Genomic DNA, 20,469 nt, shown 5'->3' with positions numbered 1-20,469 from the left:
TTGCATAGATTATGTACAATATCGGGCCTAATTTAGATCCTTGAGGTACTCCGAAATTGACTGGCTTTTGGTAACTCAATTCATTATCAATTTTAACTGTATATTGCCTACAGTTGAGATAATCCCTAAACCAATTTAGACAATTCCCTCTTATTCCACATTTTTCTAAAGTATTTAATAGCTGCACATGCGACAGCGTGTCAAAAGCCTTGCTGAAGTCAATGAATAGTGCTAGGCAGTGATGGCTTTTATTAAGATGCTTGTTTATGTGGTTTGAGAAATATCCAAGAAGCTGATTAATATTTTTCCCTTTTTGAAACCCGAACTGGAATTTGTTTATTATTTGATATTTTATCAGGAAATTGTTAAGTCTTCTGACTACAATTTCTTCCAAGACTTTCTCCAAGACTGGTAAAATCGATATTGGTCTATAATTACTTATATCGGATTTGCTTCCACTTTTAAATATAGGCCGTACGATTGCGGTTTTTAAAAGAGCAGGTACTGACGATTCTCTTAAACTCATGTTTACAAAAGCAGTTATAACAGTTGTTAGATAGCTAGCGTTAGATTTAATGTCTATAGATCTGATGCCGTCAATTCCAGCGGTTTTTCTTACATTCAAGGAATTTAGTATGTTAAATATTTCCTCCTCATTAGTGTCCTCCATGTACAATGTATTTTGTAGACAATTACTATTATATTGATAGGTTTTGATGTTGCACGTGTGTAATATTTTCTGGACATTATTTTCGAGAGAGTTGGCAAAATTATTTGCCAAGTTTTGTGCATTCCTCATCGGAAAATTTCTTTTAATGCTTGCATCAATGTTGTCAACACGTTTACCTGTGATTCTATTTATCAATTTCCATGTTTCACGAATGTTATTTCTGTTTTCTAAAAATTCATTGTAATTGTGCCTATTTTTGGCGTAAATAATCCTTTTGTTTAATTTATTATTGAATGTCTTGTAAATTTTTTCGTTGGTTTTATTATTTTTATTCTTTTGCCATTTTTTATGTAATTTATCTCTAATTTCGCACCACTTTACTATCTCCTCGTTAAGCCACGGATACGGATTGCGTTTATTTATTTGTTTTTTAGTGGTGTATTTGGAAAGATCATAAATAGTATTGAACTGATCATGATAATAGTATTGAACTGATCATGATTGAATCATCATGATGTATCTGCTTTATATTAAAACAAGTAAAAGCGTGGTAAGTTTGGCCGGGCCGAATCTTGGGAACCCACCCACCATGGATTCTGCTAAAAATGTATACGAAATAAATTTAGTTGAAGGGCATTATTTTATTCTACATACCCAACCTCTCTACATACCAAAGCTTCTAGGAACCGAACAAGAATGATCTAGAGACCGTTTTGCATGGGAGCTATATCAGGTTATATACTGATTTGGTTCGTATTTGGCACGTTTGTTGGAAGTCGTAACAGAACACCGCATGCTAAATTTCAGATGAATCGGACTTGTAAGGGCTTGTAAGGAATTGCGGCTTGTAAGGGCTCAAGTAGTCAAATCGGGAGATCGGTTTATCTGAGAGCTATATCGGGTTATAGACCCATTTGAATCGTACTTGGTACAGTTGTTGAAAGTCATAACAAAACATATCATGCTCAAATTCAGTCAGATCGGACAAAAATTGCGGTTTCCAGGGTCTCAAGAAGTCAAATCGCGAGATCGGTTTATGGGGAAGCTATATCAGGTTATAGACAGATTTGGATCGTACTTGGCAGAGTTGTTGAAAGTCATAATAAAACACCACATGCTCAAATTCCGTCAAAATTGGACAAAAATTGCGGCTTCCAGGGTCTCAAGAAGTCAAATCGCGAGATCGGATTATAGGGAAGCTACATCAGATTATAGACCGATTTGGATCGTACTTGGCACAGTTGTTAAAGGCATAATAAACCACCACATGCTCAAATTCAGTCAAATCGGAAAAAAAATTGCGGCTTGTAAGGGCTCAAGAAGTTAAATTGCGAGATCGGTTTGTATCGGAGCTATATCAGGTTATAGACCGATTTGGATCATACTTGGCACAGTTGTTGAAAGTCATAATAAAACACCACATGCTCAAATTCCGTCAAATTGGACAAAAATTGCGGCTTCCAGGGTCTCAAGAGGTCAAATTGCGAGATCGGATTATAGGGAAGCTTTATCAGGTTATAGACCGATTTGGACCGTACATGGCACAGTTGTTGGAAGTCATAACAGAACACTATGTGCAAAACAATCCCATGGCAGCCGGTTTTACGTACCAGATTGACCCGATGGAATTCTTCATCGGCAAGGCTGCCGCCTCAGTCTATAAAACACTGCTGCAACAACTATGTGCAAAATTTCAGCCAAATAGGATGCAAATGGAGGCTTCCAGGGGCTCAAGAATTCATATTGGGAGATCGGTTTATATGGGAGCTATCTGAACCGATGAACCGACCCATATGCAATCCCCAACGACTTACATCAAAAGGAATTATCTGTGCAAAATTGCAAGCAGTTCGACTGCTATCGTGATTTCGACAGACGGACGGACGGACATGGCTAGATCGACTCAGAATGTCGAGACGATCAAGAATATATATATATATATATATACTTTATGGGGTCCTAGATCAAAATTTCGAGTTATTAGAAACGGAATGACTAGATTAGTATACCCCCATCCTATGGCGGTGGATATAAAAATGAGGTACCCTATTTTCACCACGGGACCGTTCTGCTCCATCTCCATTTGGGTTAAAATCCATTTGGATTAAAATCTCTCAAGCAATAGAATTTTTATCAAATTTCCATTGCAAATGTTAATCACGCAGTACCAAACCAAAATGTAGGGTAAGCACTGCAATTTCTATAGAATTTCAATTTCTATTGAAGTACTTTGATTTCAAGTGATTGTTCCCCGACTCAAGTCCTATAAATTGCCCCTTCTCGATGCTACTAAAATCAGTAGTATTAGAAGCATTTTGTATACTATTAGCACGGTAAAATGTTGAAATTGACTATTTTCATAGCAGCTCTTGTCTCCAGTGCTTTGGGTGCAGCACTTTCGGAAGGCTTATTGCCCCAGTTGGATGGTCGTATTGTAGGAGGAAATGTGGTCAACATCAGCAACTACCCTTGGCAAGTCTCCGTGCAACGAAGTGGTTCCCACTTTTGCGGTGGCTCCATCTACTCTGACATCATCATTGTGACAGCTGCCCATTGCCTACAATCAGTGTCCACCAACGTGCTCAAGGTAAGAGCTGGCTCCTCATATTGGAACAATGGTGGTCAATTGGTTGGCGTACACTCGTTCAGGAGGCACGAAGAATATAACCCCAGAACAAAGATAAATGACATTGCCGTTATTCGCCTATCTTCTCCACTCTCAATGGGGCCAAATGTCAAGCTTATCACTTTGGCCACCTCCATTCCCGCTGCTGATGCGCTTGCCGGTGTCACCGGTTGGGGTAGTACTGCGTATGGTTCTGTATCACTCTCTACACAATTGCAATATGTCACTGTTAAAATCATTACCCAAGCTGCATGCGCCTCTGCCACTTATGGCTATGGAGAAAATGTACAACGTACTATGCTATGTGCGGCGGCCAAGGATAAAGATGCCTGCCAAGGAGATTCTGGTGGACCCTTGGTGTCTGGGGGATATTTGGTAGGTGTTGTTTCCTGGGGTTATGGCTGCGCTGAACCTAAATATCCAGGAGTATACGCCAGCGTTGCTAATCTCCGTTCCTGGATTGTCGATGCTGCCAATATTACATATGTAAGCTAAAAAAAATGCTACAAATACAATAAACTGACATTTCAAATAGAATGCAATCCGAATAATTCATTTCAATGGCATATGTTTCAACTATTCTAAGGTAAAGGAAATTTTGCTATAATTGGATGGTTATAGGAGATTTTTGTCAAAGTGTGCAAAGGAAATATGGACAAAATTTTATCGTCTTTGATACTTCACTAAAATTTGAACAAAGTCACTTTGAAATTAAAATTTTAACAAAATTGTCTCAATTTCAAAATAGGGTCTAATTTAAAAAAGGGGTCTAAGTTACAGTGCTAAATAAAATTTCGGTTATATTTTGTCCAAATATTATATTTCTTCAGGAGGATGTTGAGTTAAAAGTTAGCTCATGGCCTAGTAAAAGTTTAAGGCCAAGATAAGGCCAGTGGTGACATATAAAGGCACTGATGTGGTGAAAGGCTATGGATAGGACACGTACTAGGGAATCCGAAAAGGTTAAATTGTTGTTAATTGTTACCTGCAGCAGGATCACGGCATCGCTAAAGTCCACATCGCAGTCTGGTTTGGGAAGCGTTGATGAAAATACAGCTTATTGGGTGTATATTCAAAACTATGCCTCCAGGGTTGCACTTAGACTGAGAGAACTCGGTATGCTGCAAGAGAACGATGGATGAGAAGGGAATTCTGAGGAAGGTTTGAAACTTTTTAAGACCACGGAGATACTACTGGACAAGCGTACTAGGGATAGTCGCTTACCTTTATTAGTACACGACTATCAGCATGCTTACCCTAAGCGTCGATAAGTTCACTGTGCCCTACAAGATGTGGTCCCCAATTTCTCTTCGACGCAGCAAAGGGAATTTAGTGATAGACATCATCACTTTGTCGAACATCATGGAAATAGAAGGGACTTTTGATAGCGTGGTGTTGGAGTATCCACATAAAACTCTGGCGGACATGAGGATCCTCTATCCATAAGCACATAGTATTTGAGTTTATAGGTTGCTGATCGGGCTATCAACGCACCACTGACAAAGGGGTTGATCAGGAATAATTTGAGAGGAATAACTCTGCCAGGGGTGGCTTTTCCACACTTTTATGTCTTACGTTTTTCAATGAGATTCTCAGGTCTTTCGACAAGAAGCGAGTGAAGGTCGATGCCTACGCGCATGACGTCATCATCATGGTGGGTGGCCGATTTCTCTGTACTACTATAGTCTTTGTTCAGGGAAGGTTGAGGAAGCTGTCTGCATATGCGAGGGCCTTGGCTTGAACGGCAGAAAGACTGAGCTGATAATTTTCAGTAGGAAACAAAAGCTGGCGGTTTTCTTGGTACTTGTTCCGAATGGAGTAGATCTACTGCGCTCTCTCTATAAGCTAAAGAGGTAATGAATTAGCTCTACTCCTGCCGCAACCCGATAGGAAGGTGTTAGGGGCTTACGCCAGGGGCGCCACTGTGGCTATGAGACTTAAAGCGATGGGACAATGGGAAAGGATAGGAGCAGGTTTTACCATAGCGGTATAATCGTGGCGACGATAGTAAACCTGGAGGGAATGGAAGAGGTTTACAATCGGATACCTGAGACGATACTTAAGGTCGAGTGCGAAGCACTGCTGCCATTGGCATATCCTTGGATTGAAGGAACTCTGGTATTGCCATTTGGAACATTATGCCACACAGATGATTCAAAGCTACAGAGGACAGAGTGGACCTGGTGGTCTACCTGGAGAAGCCAGGGACTGCGATCTTTCCTCAATTGACTGACCATAATACGGTCCTGCAGGCGGAGATTCGGGCTATCGCGGAATGCATGAAGTTGTGTGGTGTTAACACAAGGACGTCGAGTGTGAATAACAACCAGGTCGGTAATGTCACGAACAGTCTTGAAGTGTAAGAAGGAGATTAACAATATTGAGTTCCTGGATCTGGATATTCAACAGAATCAAGCAGACGAACGAAGCTGCTACAACAACGAAGGCCAATCCCCCATCTCCATTCCTTAAGTAGCACATTGTACCCATGGCAACTGAGCAGGCTGCAGGTGCAAGCTTTGTCTCCTGGATCGCTGCAATCAATACTTTTTCCAGACTCAGAAAATCCACCATCTCGTCGATCTTACTTCTCAGACTATTGCAATTCAGTTGCAAGAAAGAGACACTTCCGGCACTGGCCTGGCAATATTGGGGCTAGGATGCTGCTGTTGCGTATATTGCCGAACGGGAGAGGTCGAGAGGGTCACATAGTCCGACGACGAGGACGCATAATGCCACTAGGATGACGCTTGTAACCCACTGCTGCCTTTGTTCGCACAGCATCTTGGAATTCAATGCGACTATACTCCCGAAGTGACGTAATCTTTTTGATTCATTCTGCTGATGCTAAGCGCAACATCAAGATTTCCCCTTTATACTCGCAACTCATAATTTGAATGGTTGACCCTCTTCAGAGTTCTGCACATAGTCGAAAATCCGATAGTTTACCAGATACTCTATTTGGCGCCGATGATCTAGTGGAATTCTAACGTATGCACTACTCATATGAATGACTGCATACATCAGGCGTCCTATTACACCACATCTGTTGTGCTTCCATGCCACTCTAGCGTAAAAGGGCGGCTCCTTACCCTTTTCAGGGACCATCTTCCCCTTCCGTGATGGCTGAGGCGTCATAGTCTTCCATGAAGATTTAGGTGGTATGCGCTCTTCCTTCGTTCCTTTTCTGACCTTGGCTCAATCCGCAGGACACTGTCCATTGCGGGAGAGCTAGCTTCGTCTTCACAGAGTACTTGAAAGTGGGAAGCTCTTTTTCTTTTTCAGCATTTTAGCAGTGTTATCCTTTTCGGGAGATCTGATTATTTTTCCAGCTTCCGTAGAAGTACAGGGCATATTAGTTTTATCCCCTTTTGCGCGCCTTGGGGCCACCGTGGTGCATAGGTAAGCATGCCCGCCTATCGTGCCCAAACGCCCGGATTCATATCCTGCCGGCGAGAACACCTTAAAACATTTTTCAGCGCTGGTTATCCCCTAACCAAATGCTTGCAACGTTTGTGAGTATTTCAGTCATGTACAACTTCTCAACCAAGAGATGTCTCTTTTCAGTGACACACCGTTCGGACTGGGGATAAAACAGGAGTTCCCCTATGATTGAGCTTAAATTTGAAACGGGCAGCACTCAATTGATATTGTGAGAAGTTAGTTTCCCTCTAATTTGTTTCGCAATGGGATGTTTGGGAAACACTACACCACACACTAAAACTTTCGCCCTATTGCGCTACCGGTGCATACTCCTCAGTATCCTTAGTAGTGCCCCGGATTGCTTTATCGGCCTTCTAGTGATCTTGGCAAAGTCCTCGCTAACTACTGCCGTCGTCCCGCTGTGGCATCACAGCCTTCCATGATGATTTAGGGACTATGCGCTCTTCCTTCGTTCCTTTTCTGACCTTGTCTCCATCCGCAGGACACTGTCCATTGCGGGAGAGCTAGCTTGGTCTTCCCAGAGTACTTGAAAGCGGGAAGCTCTTTTTTAGCGTATTAGCAGTGTTATGCTTTTAGGAAGATCTAATTCTTTTTCCACATTTCGTAAAAGTACAGGGCATGTCAGTTTTATCCCTGTACTTTCGCCCTATTGCTCATTATCCTTCGAAGTGTCCCGAATTACTTTCTCGGTTTTTTTCTGAGCAAAGCCTTCGCTCACTACTGCCGTCGCCCTGCTGACCTCAACTCTCGAAGCATTACTCAACTACTGGTGCCATGGCACCCACACTGATGCCACCACAGCAGCTGTTGTGCCTTTGGAGTCCATTTTGAGCCTACACCTGAAAGGCTTTCAAACACGTCCACTCCACGCAATGGTTGCTAACTACTTCTAACTTATACTTCTCTAATATATATTTCTCTAATATCAATGAGTGCAATCCGAATAAAGTTTATGCTCACTGATAAGGGGCCTCATTTTTATTACGAGTAAGAGCGGCGTACCACATAGCAACACCGCTTGGAAAAGAAGTTTTAAAATGGCAGTATACCTCATAAATGTAGCCGACATTAGTAGGGGAATAATCACCACTGAAGAATTTTCTGATGTTCATACCGCGATTTGAACACAGCCATAACTCAGTAGATGTAAAGATTTGAAAAATAGGTTAGGTTGAAAAGAGGGTGCAGATATTAATCCACCCCATGCCACTATGAACATACACCTAAGCCAGTAATCGGCTTGTTGTTCGATCTCAAAACTAACTAATAATGTAACTACTAAAAAGAAAATTTTAAGTTAGGAATTCCGTGCTACTTACATAGTCCTTAATTGTTTTCAATACCTCTCCCCTGAGATGGTTCATGTCTGGTATTGTGTCTCCACCTAAGTGCCGGTATCTGTTAGACGCGGAAGCCTGGCAATGACAAAGCAAATGCTCCAACGTCTCACCAACTTCCCCGCTTGTCCTACTCATGCTATCACTTGCCGCACCGATTTTACATAAGTGAGCTCGTAGCCCTATGTGCCCCGTTATGATACCAATAGCCATACTGACCTCCTTCTTACTTCCTTTCAGTAAAAGCCTCGTCTTCTCACGATCTGTATCCCCCATAGGATTTTCGACGTCCTACCCACCGTTTCGCTGTTCCACAATGTTGCATGCGCATTTATCGCCCACTCCCTTAACTCGGACAGCGTCGACCCGAAAGGCTTCGGGTTAACCAAGTTTATTGACAGCAGTCCTCTGGCCTCCACCGCCAAATCGTCCGTCCTTTCATTTTACCTTACTCCGTTATGACCCGGCACCCAAACGATGCGGATTTTGCCATCCTCAGAGAAAGCGTTAATCTCCTTCTAAGACTGCAACACTATTCGTGACCTTACCGTCCTGCTTGTTATTGTCCTTATGGCAATTTTACTGTCGGTAAAGATGTTCACACTCGATGTCCTCGCGTTAGCACCACACCACTTCACGCATTCCGTGATCGCCCGGATCTCCGCCTGTAGGACCGTATTATGCTTAGGCAGTCTAAAACAAATCTCAGTCCCTGCGTTCTCAATGTTAACCCCCAGGCCCACTCTGCCCTCTAGCTTTGATCCATCTGTGCAACATGATCTTCCAGATGGCAATACTAGGGTTCCGTTAATCCAAGACTGTGCCGATGGCAGCAGTGCCTCGCACTCGACTTCAAGGTTCATCTCAGGTATCCGATCGGAAAGCTCTTTCCTTTCTATCGTCGCCTTGATTATACCGCGATGGTATGAGCTGTTTCCATCCTCAATCAATTCTCCCATCGCCTTAAGTCTCATAGCCGTAGTGGCTGCCTCACACTTAATTTGTATGACAATGGGTCGGATATGTAGAATAGTCTCCAGTGCCCTAGTGGGCGTGGTCTTCATCGCTCCGCCTATGCCAAGGTAACTTGTTATTTGAATCTGTTGTTTGTTGCTTATACTCCACTTTTTCGTCATAGCAGTCCACCAAACTACTGAGGCGTAAGTATTGGTCTAATCACGCTCCTAAAGAGCCAGTGGACTATCCTCGGATTTAGGCCCCATTTCAAGCCTACGACCCGTCTACATAGTGCCCAACATCTGTGAACCTTCTCAGTACGCTCCTGAATGTGACACTTAAAATTCAGTTTTCTGTCCAAGATCAGACCTAAGTATTTGACCTCGTCAGATATCGAAATCGTCTTATTGAGGAAATGTGGTGCGTTAAATTGGCCCACCTTCGTCTTCCCCGTGAACAGGCATATTTCAGTCTTCTATGGGTTAACATTGAGACCTCTGGGTCTAGCCCAGTCATATGCCATATGCAAGACCCTATCGACCCTTCTGCATAGCTCGTTCGGATCCTTCCCCTTAGAAGTATTATAACATCGTCTGCGGAGCAGACGTGTTCAAATCCCTCTTCAGTCATTATCTGTAATAGGTCACCCATAGGAATGCCGAAAAAATGCCCCCTGTGCCGTGCCTTGTGCCACTTTCTCCCTTATATTTATGCCATGAGACACACAATTGATTAACCTGTTCCTGAGCATATGATTTATCCAGTCTCTAAGGACCGGGTCCACCCGGTAGTGGGCTAAGGATTGGATCAGTGTGTAGGTCCGCACATTGTTAAAAGCCCCCTCGATGTCAATGCATACCGCCAGGGTGTACGTTTTGGCATCGAAGGATTTTTCTATTTTATGCACAAACTCGTGCAGGGCAGTCTCCATTGACCTTCCCTTGACATAGGCATGCTGTTTGTATTTTAGCAGTTCGCTGAATGTCCTACTCTTTATCATGGTGTCCACAATACGTTCCATGGTTTTGAGTAGAAAGGATGTAAGGCTTATGGGTCTGTAGGCCTTTGGTGTCGCATAACTTACCTTGCCGGGCTTGGGTATAAACACCACCCTTGCCTCCTGCCAGGCTTTTGGAGTATATGCAAGCCCTAGGCACGTTGTGAAAATATTGGCGTAATGAGGCTCCAGATAGTCTCCCTCTTTCTGTAATAAGGCCAGATGGGGCGCCAGATAGTCCGCCTCTTTCTGTAGTAACGCCGGAACTATTCCATCAGGTCCAGGTGACTTAAATGGTTTGAAGCTCCTAAATAATAAAATAAAATTTTCTTTTTTCTGTTCAACAAGTCTTAGCCACCGAAATTTTCGATCCGACTTATATGGAAAATCAAAAAAAAGTCGTAAATGTTTTACTGTGAAAAATATTAAAACATTTAATTACTATCGCCCATTGACACAATTACTAATGCGAATCAATTGAAAAAAATTAAAAACTGTATCAACGGTCGATCAGATCAAAATATTTAAACAGAGTTAGCAGCGTTGACAACCCAGGAACGGAGATCAGCAACCGAAGCATAGACACCGGGATAGTTGGTGTAGGCGCAGCCATAGCCCCAGGAGACAACACCAACCAAGACACCACCAGATACCAATGGACCACCGGAGTCACCTTGGCAAGCATCCTTGCCAACGGTGTAGGCGCAGATCATGGAAGCCTTGATTTGAGAACCATAGCCATAGGTGGAGGAAGCGCAGCTGGCTTGACTGACCATTTTAACATCGACATATCTCAACTGGGTGGGGATGGAGCCTCCAACAGAGGTGGTACCCCAGCCAGAAACTTGAGCGGCGGCACCGTTAGCGGGATTGTAGGTGGCCAAACCGATGGCTCTAATGGTAGAGCTCATGCTCAAGGCGGAGGACAAACGGATGACGGCAATATCGTTGACCATGGTGCTGGGATTGTAACCCTCATGATTTCTGAAAGCGGCAACATTGACCAAGGTACCACCAGAGTTCCAGTAGGTGGAACCAGCACGAACCCTCAAGGAGGAGGCAGAGACGGATTGCAAGCAGTGAGCGGCAGTCACAATGATATTGCCAGAATAGACGGAACCACCGCAGGAGTGAGAGCCACTACGTTGCAAGGAGATTTGCCAGGGGAAGGAGTTAATTGTGGTAGCCACACCACCCACAATACGACCGTCCAATTGGGGGAGCATACCCTCGGGAACGGCAGCTCCCAAGGCACAGGCCACAGCAGATAACAAAATCACGAACTTCAACATGTTGATGCAAATAAACCAACTACTAAAGTTTCAGTGCTGTTTAAAGACTTTTTATAGCAAAAATTATGTTGGAAAAAATTAAAAACAGATAGCCAAAGTCAGGTACTACAGTCCTACGATTTTATCTCAAATTAATTAATTTCAGGTTGCTTTTTTGTAACCCAAGAGCTTATCAAAAAACCAAGGCGCCTATGCATTATGTGCATTGATTAAATCTGCATTTGAAGCAGGTTAGTTGACACGTCCCCTTTAATCATTTTCTTCTAAATACTCTTTTATTAATTTTTTCCACAATTGTCCGAACTTTGAAACTTTTTAACAGTGTTTGCGATTATACTAACCGTGTACTTGATTTCACGAAGCTTTTTGTTAACAAAATGAATTTCCTATAAAAACCCCGATGGTGGGGAACTAACTTCAATAGTTGGTACATGGAGTTGGTTGATGGAGTGCAACAGGTTAAAGTTTGTGATTTTATTGTCTGCTGTGGTTTGTGGCTTGAGAGCTGCCTTTCACGAGGGTATGCTCCCCCATTTGGATGGCCGTATTGTGGGTGGTGTGGCTACCACAATCCACTTCTTCCCTTGGCAAATCTCTTTGCAACGTAGTGGTTCCCGCCCTTGCTATGGTTGCGTCTACTCTGGCAAAATCATTGGCGCTGCCGCTCAAAACTCAATGCCCATAAACATTCCATTAAGGAAAAGGGGAAAACTTCTTTCCGATTCACGTTAAGTCTCAATGATAAGGGGCCTCCATTTTATAGCCGAGTCCAAAAGGCATGCCCGAGAACGACACCCATTTGGAGAAAATTTTTACATGGCTGCCATGCCATTTTTATAATCCATTTGCAACACATCGAAATATCCATTTCCAACCCTTAAAGTATATATATTCTTGATTGTCGTAAAAATCTATGGCGATCTAGCCATGTCTGTCGGCCCGTCCATCTGGCCGTCCGTCCGTCCATCTGTCCGTCCGTCCATCTGTCTGTCCGCCCATCTGTCCTTCCGTCCATCTGCCCGTCCGTCCATCTGACCGTCCGTCCATCTGTCCTTCCGTCCATCTGTCCGTCCGTCCATCTGTCCGTCCGTCCGTCTGATTAATCTGTTTCTAACACTCGTACACTCCGGTAAATGGTAACTGGTAAATGGATATTTACCCATGGACATTCCATTAAACAACAGGAGTAAACTTATCACATATCAATGAGTGCTGTCCGATTCAAGCTTAAGCTCAATGATAAGGGACCTCCATTTTATAGACGAGTCCGGACTGCGTGCCGCAGTACGGTACCTCTTTGAGGAGAAGTTTTTGTCCTCCGCTTTGGTTTGGTCACCTACAATTCGGCTAACGGTGCTAAAGTTCAAATTTCCGGCTGGGGTTCCATCTCTGTTGGTGGCTCCATCTCCATCCATTTGAGATATGTGGATGTTAAAATGGTCAGCTAAGCCAGCTGCGCCTCTTTCACCTATGGCTATGGTACTCAAATCAAGGTTTTGGTAAGCATCCTTACCTACGGTGACCCATTGGTATTTTGTGGTGTCCTGGTCGGTATTGTTTCTTAGGGATATGGCTGCGCCTACACTAACTATCGTCTATGCTTTGGTTGCTTATCTCCATTTCTGGGTTATCCATTTCTGGGTTATCAACGCTGCTAACTCCGTTTAAATATGATAATGAGAGTACAAAAGCAAATAGCCCATCTATTATGGAACAAGGGCAAACTTCTCACAAATCAAAGAGTGCTGTCCGATTCAAGTTTAAGCTCAACGATAAGGGACCTCTTTTTTATAGACGAATCAGAAAGGCGTGCCGCAGTTCGACACATCTTTGGGGAAAAGTTTTTATACGGCAAAGTACCCGACAAATGTCGCCAGCATTAGAAGGGAATAACCACCGCTGATGTTCTCGCCAGGCGTTCAGCGTCATAGGCGGACATGCTAACCTCTACGTTACAGTGGCCTCCAACATTCATCAATGAGAGTAATCAATAATAAAGTTCATAATTTTTATACCCACCACCGAAGGATGGGGATATATTCATTTTGTCATTCCGTTTGCAACACATCGAAATAACCATTTCCGACCCTATAAATTATATATATTCTTGATCAGTGTAAAAATCTAAGACGATCTAGACATGTCCGTCCGTCCGTCTGTCTGTTGAAATCACGCTACAGTCTTTAAAAATAGAGATATTGAGCTGAAATTTTGCACAGATTCTTTTTTTGTCCATAAGCAGGTTAAATTCGAAGATGGGCTATATCGTACTATATCTTGATATAACCCCCTATAGACCGATTTAGGGTCTTAGGCCCATAAAAGCCACATTTATTATCCAATTTTGCGGAAATTTGGGACAGTGAATTGTGTTAGGCCCTTTGACATCCTTCGATATTTTGGATATAGCTGCCATATAGACCGATCCTCATTTCGTCATTCCGTTTGCAACACATCGAAATATCCATTTCCGACCCTATAAAGTATATATATTCTTGATCAGCGTAAAAGTCTAAGAGGATTTAGACATGTCCGTCCGTCTATCTGTTGAAATCACTCTACAGTCTTTAAAAATAGAGATATTGAGCAGAAATTTTGCACAGGTTCTTATTTTTGTTCATAAGCAGGTCAAGTTCGAAGACGGGCAATATCGGACTATTCCTTGATATAGCCCCCATATAGACCGATCGGCCGGTTTAGGGTCTTAGGCCCATAAAAGCCACATTTATTATCCGATTTTGATGAAATTTGAGACAGTGAGTTGTGTTGGGCCCTTCGACATCCTTAGTCAATTTGGCCCAGATCGGTCCAGATTTGGATATAGCTGCCATATAGACCGATCGAAATATAATCGAAATATAATTTCGTACGAAAGATGATGTGCCGTTTTTTGGGTACTTCACATTATGTGACAGGTATATATATAAAATTAGAGATAACAATACAAATAATTCTACAATTACAATAAATTTCCGTTGAAAACTGATAATAAACTAATTGTTTAATAGCGATTAAATTTTCAAACTTTCTGGACACTTGGTCAATAAACTTTGGCCGAACAAAAAATTGCTTATTAAAATCTTAAAACGGTTAATAATTCGTATATGCAAGTTTCTCAGTTAGGTTCTTTGGCACATTTTTATTAAATTAAATTTTTTCCGTTACAAAATTTAAACAGAATTGGCAGCGTTGACAACCCAAGAATGGAGATCAGCAACCGAAGCATAGACATGGGGATAGTTGTCGTAGGCACAGCCATAGCCCCAGGAAACAACACCGACCAAGACTCCGCCCGATACCAATGGCCCACCAGAATCACCTTGACAAGCATCTTTACCAAAGGCGTAGCCACAGATCATGGATTCCTTGATTGCAGAGCCATAGCCGTAGGTGGAGGAAGCACAGTTGGTACGGCTAACAATCGTAACATCGACATATTTCAATTGGTTGGGAATTGTAGCGGAGCCATAAGTAGTGGTGCCCCAACCGGAAACTTGAGCGTCAGCACCTTGAGCAGGATTGGAAGAAGCCAAACCAATGGCCTTGATAGTGGAACTCATGGTCAAGGATGAAGACAAACGAACAACGGCAATATCATTGACCATAGTGCTGGGATTGTAGCCTTCATGATTTCTAAAGGCGGCCACATTGACCACAGTACCTCCAGAGTTCCAGTAGGTGGAACCAGCACGTACTCTCAAAACAGAGGCAGTGACAGATTGCAAGCAATGAGCAGCGGTAACAATGATGTTGGCAGAATACACCGAACCTCCGCAAATATGAGAACCACTACGTTGCAAGGATATCTGCCAGGGAAAGGAATCGATTGTTGTATCTATGCCACCCACAATACGACCATCCAGTTGCGGAAGCATGCCATTGGGAACAACAGCTGCTAAAGCAATCGACAATGCAGATAAAAAAATCACAAATTTCAACATGTTGATGAAAACGAATGGAATACTAAAGCTTTTGCCATTATTTAAGTGTTTTTATAACAAAAATATTTTCCTAGAAAAAATAATTTAAAATAATAAACTTTTGCTTATTAAACAGATAATCATATGACCATAATCAGTTATTTTTGACTTTTGATTAAATTCTAAGCAAAAAAAAATTGCGGTTTTTGGTATGTATTGTGATTCTTAACCCTTATCAGACCAGTGACGCTCATGCTTTTAGCAGTTTAGAACAATTTACGTATTGAAAGGCATAAAATCGATCAACAAAGCAGTAAGAAATATTGTTCTGGAACATGTTGACCCCAAAACATTTTAAACCTCAAGGAGGTGTACTGTCTACACTCATCCAATGAAGTAGATATTGTGCTTGGGGGAAACTCCCTGGCATTCTTAGAGACATCAGAGATGTCTATGTACGACGGCAAAGTGGGATGGCGTAAGTGTTCGACGCGAATCCCCGTTGGCACCTGTATCCTTGAGAAGAGAAAATCTTCCGTTTACTGAAATCCGGTCCGGACGGTTCCGGTTCGACAAGCACTCCGCGTGGGCACCTGTATCCTTGAGAGGATAAAATCTTCCGTTTACTGAAATCCGGCCCGGGCGCCCCTTGACAGGCCCTTAAGTTGGTTACCTCGGCATTTCAAAAAATTGTTCGGGCTGTTAAACTTCACTTGTGTCCGATTTTCAAATCTTTTTTTGCAGGATAGTGCTAAAAAATCCCTACAAAAAGGTATACAATATCTCTTCGGTTTCGAGGATATACGAGTTTTAATTTTTATTTGTTGAAATTTTGGCCGAGATTGCTCTCGTATTTTGCAATTAACGAAGTCATGTGTGGTTCGATTTTCATTCTCAAGCATGATTTGGATTTGTGAAATTGAAATCGACTGTGCCGCAATCAATGTCCGTATCCGATTACTTACTTACAGCGGTCAAAAAAAGTATTCATCATTCAATGTTTTTTTTTTTAATAAGTCTACAAAAGACAATTGGAATAAAAACATATTAAACTAATGATGCAGTAGTGCTTGTGTGATATATATGTACACAATTTCATTGTTTTTAAAGAAAAAAATAGTATTTATTGGAACAAAAAGGGCCATTTTACAGCTGAACACAAAAAATTAAACAAAAAAAGTATTCATCATTGCAAAAAAACAAAAAAATAAATAACATAATTTAAAAAAATTAATACTTTGTTATTCGACCACCGCGTCTTATAACTTCTTTTAAACGGTTTGACATCGATTGGACTAATTTAGCGGTTATATTTTGGTCTATATTAGTCCATTCCTCCATTATCACCTGTTGCATTTGACTCTTGCTCGAAAAATTGCGCGTTCTCAATTTGCGTTCGAGATGTTCCCAAAGATGTTCAATTGGGTTCAAGTCGGGACTTTGAGGAGGAGTTTTAATGACTTTGTGGCAGTTATACAGCATCCACATCTTGGTATTTAAAGCAGAATGTTTGGGGTCATTATCTTGATAATATTGAAAGTTATTACCAAGCCCAAGTTTTACAGCACTATCTTTTAAATTCCTCTTTAAAATGTCAATGTAATACTTATGATCCATTACTCCATTAATAATTTCAAGATTTCCCGCTCCTGAAGCCGCCATACACCCCCAAACCATTAAACCACCTCCACCATGTTTTACAGTAGCAACTGTGTTTCGTTCTTCAAGCTCTGTATTTGGTTTTCTGTACACTATGACCTTTCCATCGCACCCAAAAAGATTAAACTTGCTCTCGTCTGCAAAAATGACTGTTTTCCAAAATGATTCGGGCTGTTTTACATACATTTTTGCGAAGTTTAGCCTTTTCACTCGGTTTATTTTATTTATAAAGGGCTTCTTACGTGCAGTTCTTCCTCTGTAACTATGCCTTTTGAGTGTATTTCGAATTGTTTGTGTAGTAACTTCCTTCCCTAAATATTCCATAGTGTTTTTACGAAGAATGGTCGCATTTGTCTTCGGAGTTTTCTGAACTTGCCGCACTAGCCAACGCACATCTCCAACTGAAAGTGCTTTTGGTCGACCAGATCTTGGTTTATTGTCAACAGTTTTCGTTTCTGTCCACTTTCTGATGATGGATTGTATAGTAGATCGTGGTCTATTTAATATTTCACTGATAGTTTTTTGAGTTAAACCATTCCTGTGGTGTTTTATTATCAAAACTTTTACCTCATCAGAAACCTCGTTTTGCTTACGACCCATTTTGACAAAAACTATATTTTCAATGAAATTAAATATTTGCTGTCAAGGGCAAAGCCTCCTTTACTAAATAAAACAGAAAAGGGGGATTCCCAAATAATATTTGAATTTGACTTTGATGATAGCACATCAATGATGAATACTTTTTTTGTTCTGTTTTTGGTGTTATTATATAAAATTGCATTTTTTGCGCTAATTAAATTTATTTTTTGAATTTATTTTAAAACATATTACGAAAAATAAACTATTGCATAAAACTGCATTATTTGTTTACTTTAAATTTTCTTCAATTACCCAAAATAAGTGAATTTATTATCAATTTTGCTAATGATGAATACTTTTTTTGACCGCTGTACTTACTTTACTTTAATTGGCTATGACAGAACATTTGTTCGACTAGCCAAACGTAGAATAGCGTTCCAAGCGCCTTGATCTTCTGCGCTCATTCGAAAATCTCTGACACCAAGTTTCGAGGTATCTCCCACCACTTGATCTTTCCATCGGGCTTTTGGTCTTCCCGGTTTGCGTGTACAACCGTGTTTGCCTTCAAAAGGCTTGTTTGCTGGAGCTTCTTCATCCATTCTGACAATAAGACCTAGCCAACTCAGCTGTTGTATTTTGATGCGTGTAACTATGTTATCGTCATCGTACAGCTGACACAGCTCGTGGTTCACACGTCGCCTATATTCTCCATTAATACAAACTGGTCCATATATTTTGCGAAGAATCTTTCTCTCAAATACTCCAAGCACTGTCTCATCTGCTTTCACAAGTACCCAAGCCTCAGAACCATATAACAACACAGGTAGTATCAGTGTCTTGTATTAAGTAATCTTCATCTGTCGAGAGGTGGCCTTGTCACTAAACTGCTTACTTAGTCCAAAGTATCATCTGTTTGCCAGTATTATTCTGCGCTTTATCTCAAAACTGATGTCATTCGTTTCGGTTACGGCGGTTTCGAAGTATGTAGATAAAGTTACTGACTCTCTCAAAGTTGTGGTGTCCAACTTTCTTCATTTTCTTTATCTGCTCGGTTGTACAAGACGTTTTGCGAATTGAAACCATCCATTTCGTCTTATCTCCATTTACTGCCCGGCCCATTTTCACTGACTTACCTTCGATTCTTTCAAAGCCTGCAGTTACTACTTCCGGTAACCGAACTATGTTCTCTTGTAATTAATGTGCCATATCTTTTCACATCTACATCTCGTATAATCTTCTCCAACACGATATTAAAGAGATCCCACGATAGGCTCTCTTTGTCTGAAACTTCGTTTAGTATTAAATGGTTCGGGGAGATTCTTTCCTATTCTTACTGAGGAACGCGTATCAGCAAGTGACATCCTGCAGAGTCTCATTAATTTTGCAGGGATGCCAAACTCAGACATGGCTTGGAATACCTTTGAACGTAAAGGAATATCGAAAGCGGCTTTGTAGTCAACAAAGCGATGAATATGGCGCAGTATGAATATCTGGTCCAGGGTGGATTTACCAGGTCTAAAGCCGCATTGATAGGGCCCAATTATCTCATTGACTTAAGGTTTTAATCTTTCACACACTTATTACTCTGTAGTTGGCACATTCCGTCCTGCCTCCTTTGTTGTGTACGGGACATAGTATGCTGATGTTCCAATCATCGGGTATGAGTTCTTCTAGCCAGATTGCGCAGATAAGCTGATGCTTGCCTCTGGCCTTTAATAATTCAGCGGGTAACCCATAGGCTCCTGCCGCCTTGTTGTTCTTTAGTCGGGTCACTGCTACCTGAACCTCATTCTAACTAGGAGGTAAACGTTCTATACCTTCCAAAGCCATCGGTTTGATGTTTAACTATTTGCTAGAATTTCCGGACTTCATTCTGACTCCTGGACATCTCGATTCGCCCGCACTCACGTCTTTCCATTTCCTTTTTCTCCCGATACCTCTCCTTCATTGCCGCGTTGCTACTGATTGCAGGGTTGCTCTATATGCCGCATTATTGGCTTCTACTGATTGCATGGTTGCTCTATATACCGCATTATTGGCTTCAGTAGCATCTCGACACTCTTGGTCGTACCATGGGTTTCTTGGAGGAGGCTTCCGGTACCCAAGTACGGATTTCGCGGCATTTTGTATGGAGTGGGCAATAGTTTGCCACTGGGCCATTATATCATCGAAACAAGGAGTGCTTTCATCAAGCAATTGGGTCAGTCGAGTAGAGAACGCCGCTGCCATCTGTTGTGTTTGCAGCTTTTCAATGTCCAGCTTCCGTGCAGTGTCAGATCATACTATCCTCGCCATGTTCAAACGGGTGCGAACCTATATTCGCTCCACGGATCGATCGCACATCTTACACGCTGGATGAATGCCTTCCATCTGATCAACTAGGTTCCTCGTGTGTTGATCGGGTGACAGCCATATGGCTTTGTGAATATTTTTATGTTGAAATCTGGTGCTACTAACTACCATGTTTTTTGCCATTGCTGGACGTTATCTTGTGGAGGCTAAACTTTCCGACTGTTGAACCAAAAATGTCTTCCTTCCCTATCTTTGCATTAAAATCTTCCAGAACAATTTTAACATCATGGGCGGGGCAGCGGTCATATTCTCTCTCTAGGCGCTCGTAGAAAATATCCTTGATCCTTGATTTGTTCGTCTTCGTCTTCCGTCGGGGTATGGGCACAAATAAGGCTGGTGTTGAAGAATTTAGCTTTTATGCGGATTGTGGCCTGCCTCTCATCTACCCGAGTAAAGCTGGAGACAAGGTGTTTCAGTCTCCGACTAACCACAATTCCACAGTCAAATTCATGCCTCGGGTCCTGGCAGCTATAGTATAGTTCATCACCGTTTGGTGTTGTTGCGACACCATTCCCGTTCCATCGCACTTCCTGTAATGCGGTAATATCTGCCTTGTAATTTTCCAATACATCTGTCAATGCGTATACTACACCTTCTATATAAAGAGTCCGGACATTACAGGTGCAGATTCGGAAA

At 41.9% G+C, this 20,469-nt stretch overlaps 4 protein-coding genes across 4 annotated transcripts in view; 1 reads left to right on the top strand and 3 right to left on the bottom strand.

Annotated features, from left to right (window-relative positions):
* Window positions 1-20,469, bottom strand: part of LOC106084059 (uncharacterized) — a 64,529-nt gene that overhangs the window by 21,098 nt on the left and 22,962 nt on the right. The window contains exons 9-15 of the mRNA XM_059369756.1: window positions 15,626-15,752; window positions 14,542-15,218; window positions 10,583-11,314; window positions 5,206-5,309; window positions 4,872-5,032; window positions 3,339-3,501; window positions 479-920 (exon numbers count right to left, since the gene is read on the bottom strand). Of these exons, the coding sequence (XP_059225739.1) occupies window positions 479-920; window positions 3,339-3,501; window positions 4,872-5,032; window positions 5,206-5,309; window positions 10,583-11,314; window positions 14,542-15,218; window positions 15,626-15,752 (2,406 nt within the window). The remainder of the gene's footprint in view (window positions 1-478; window positions 921-3,338; window positions 3,502-4,871; window positions 5,033-5,205; window positions 5,310-10,582; window positions 11,315-14,541; window positions 15,219-15,625; window positions 15,753-20,469) is intronic.
* LOC106084061 (trypsin beta) lies at window positions 2,968-3,833 on the top strand. The gene has a single exon (XM_013247503.2). The coding sequence runs from the start codon at window positions 3,009-3,011 to the stop codon at window positions 3,789-3,791; it is 783 nt and encodes a 260-aa protein (XP_013102957.2). The 5' UTR covers window positions 2,968-3,008; the 3' UTR covers window positions 3,792-3,833.
* LOC106084060 (trypsin alpha-4-like) lies at window positions 10,446-11,344 on the bottom strand. The gene has a single exon (XM_013247502.2). It carries the CDS (start codon window positions 11,321-11,323, stop codon window positions 10,556-10,558), a length of 768 nt encoding a protein of 255 aa, XP_013102956.1. The 5' UTR covers window positions 11,324-11,344; the 3' UTR covers window positions 10,446-10,555.
* On the bottom strand, window positions 14,249-15,265 carry LOC106084063 (trypsin delta-like). Its single transcript, XM_013247506.2, has one exon. The coding sequence runs from the start codon at window positions 15,262-15,264 to the stop codon at window positions 14,494-14,496; it is 771 nt and encodes a 256-aa protein (XP_013102960.2). The 5' UTR covers window position 15,265; the 3' UTR covers window positions 14,249-14,493.

This window comes from Stomoxys calcitrans, chromosome 5 (assembly GCF_963082655.1).
Source record: "Stomoxys calcitrans chromosome 5, idStoCalc2.1, whole genome shotgun sequence".
NCBI lineage: Eukaryota > Metazoa > Arthropoda > Insecta > Diptera > Muscidae > Stomoxys > Stomoxys calcitrans.
Note: the sequence above shows the minus strand (reverse complement) of the source record. Positions and strands in the feature narration are given on the sequence as shown.

Bases quoted from the DNA above. Each gene is read 5' to 3' on its own strand.
- LOC106084063 (XM_013247506.2), bottom strand. From the start codon at position 15,264: ATGTTGAAATTTGTGATTTTTTTATCTGCATTGTCGATTGCTTTAGCA.
- LOC106084061 (XM_013247503.2), top strand. From the start codon at position 3,009: ATGTTGAAATTGACTATTTTCATAGCAGCTCTTGTCTCCAGTGCTTTG.
- LOC106084060 (XM_013247502.2), bottom strand. From the start codon at position 11,323: ATGTTGAAGTTCGTGATTTTGTTATCTGCTGTGGCCTGTGCCTTGGGA.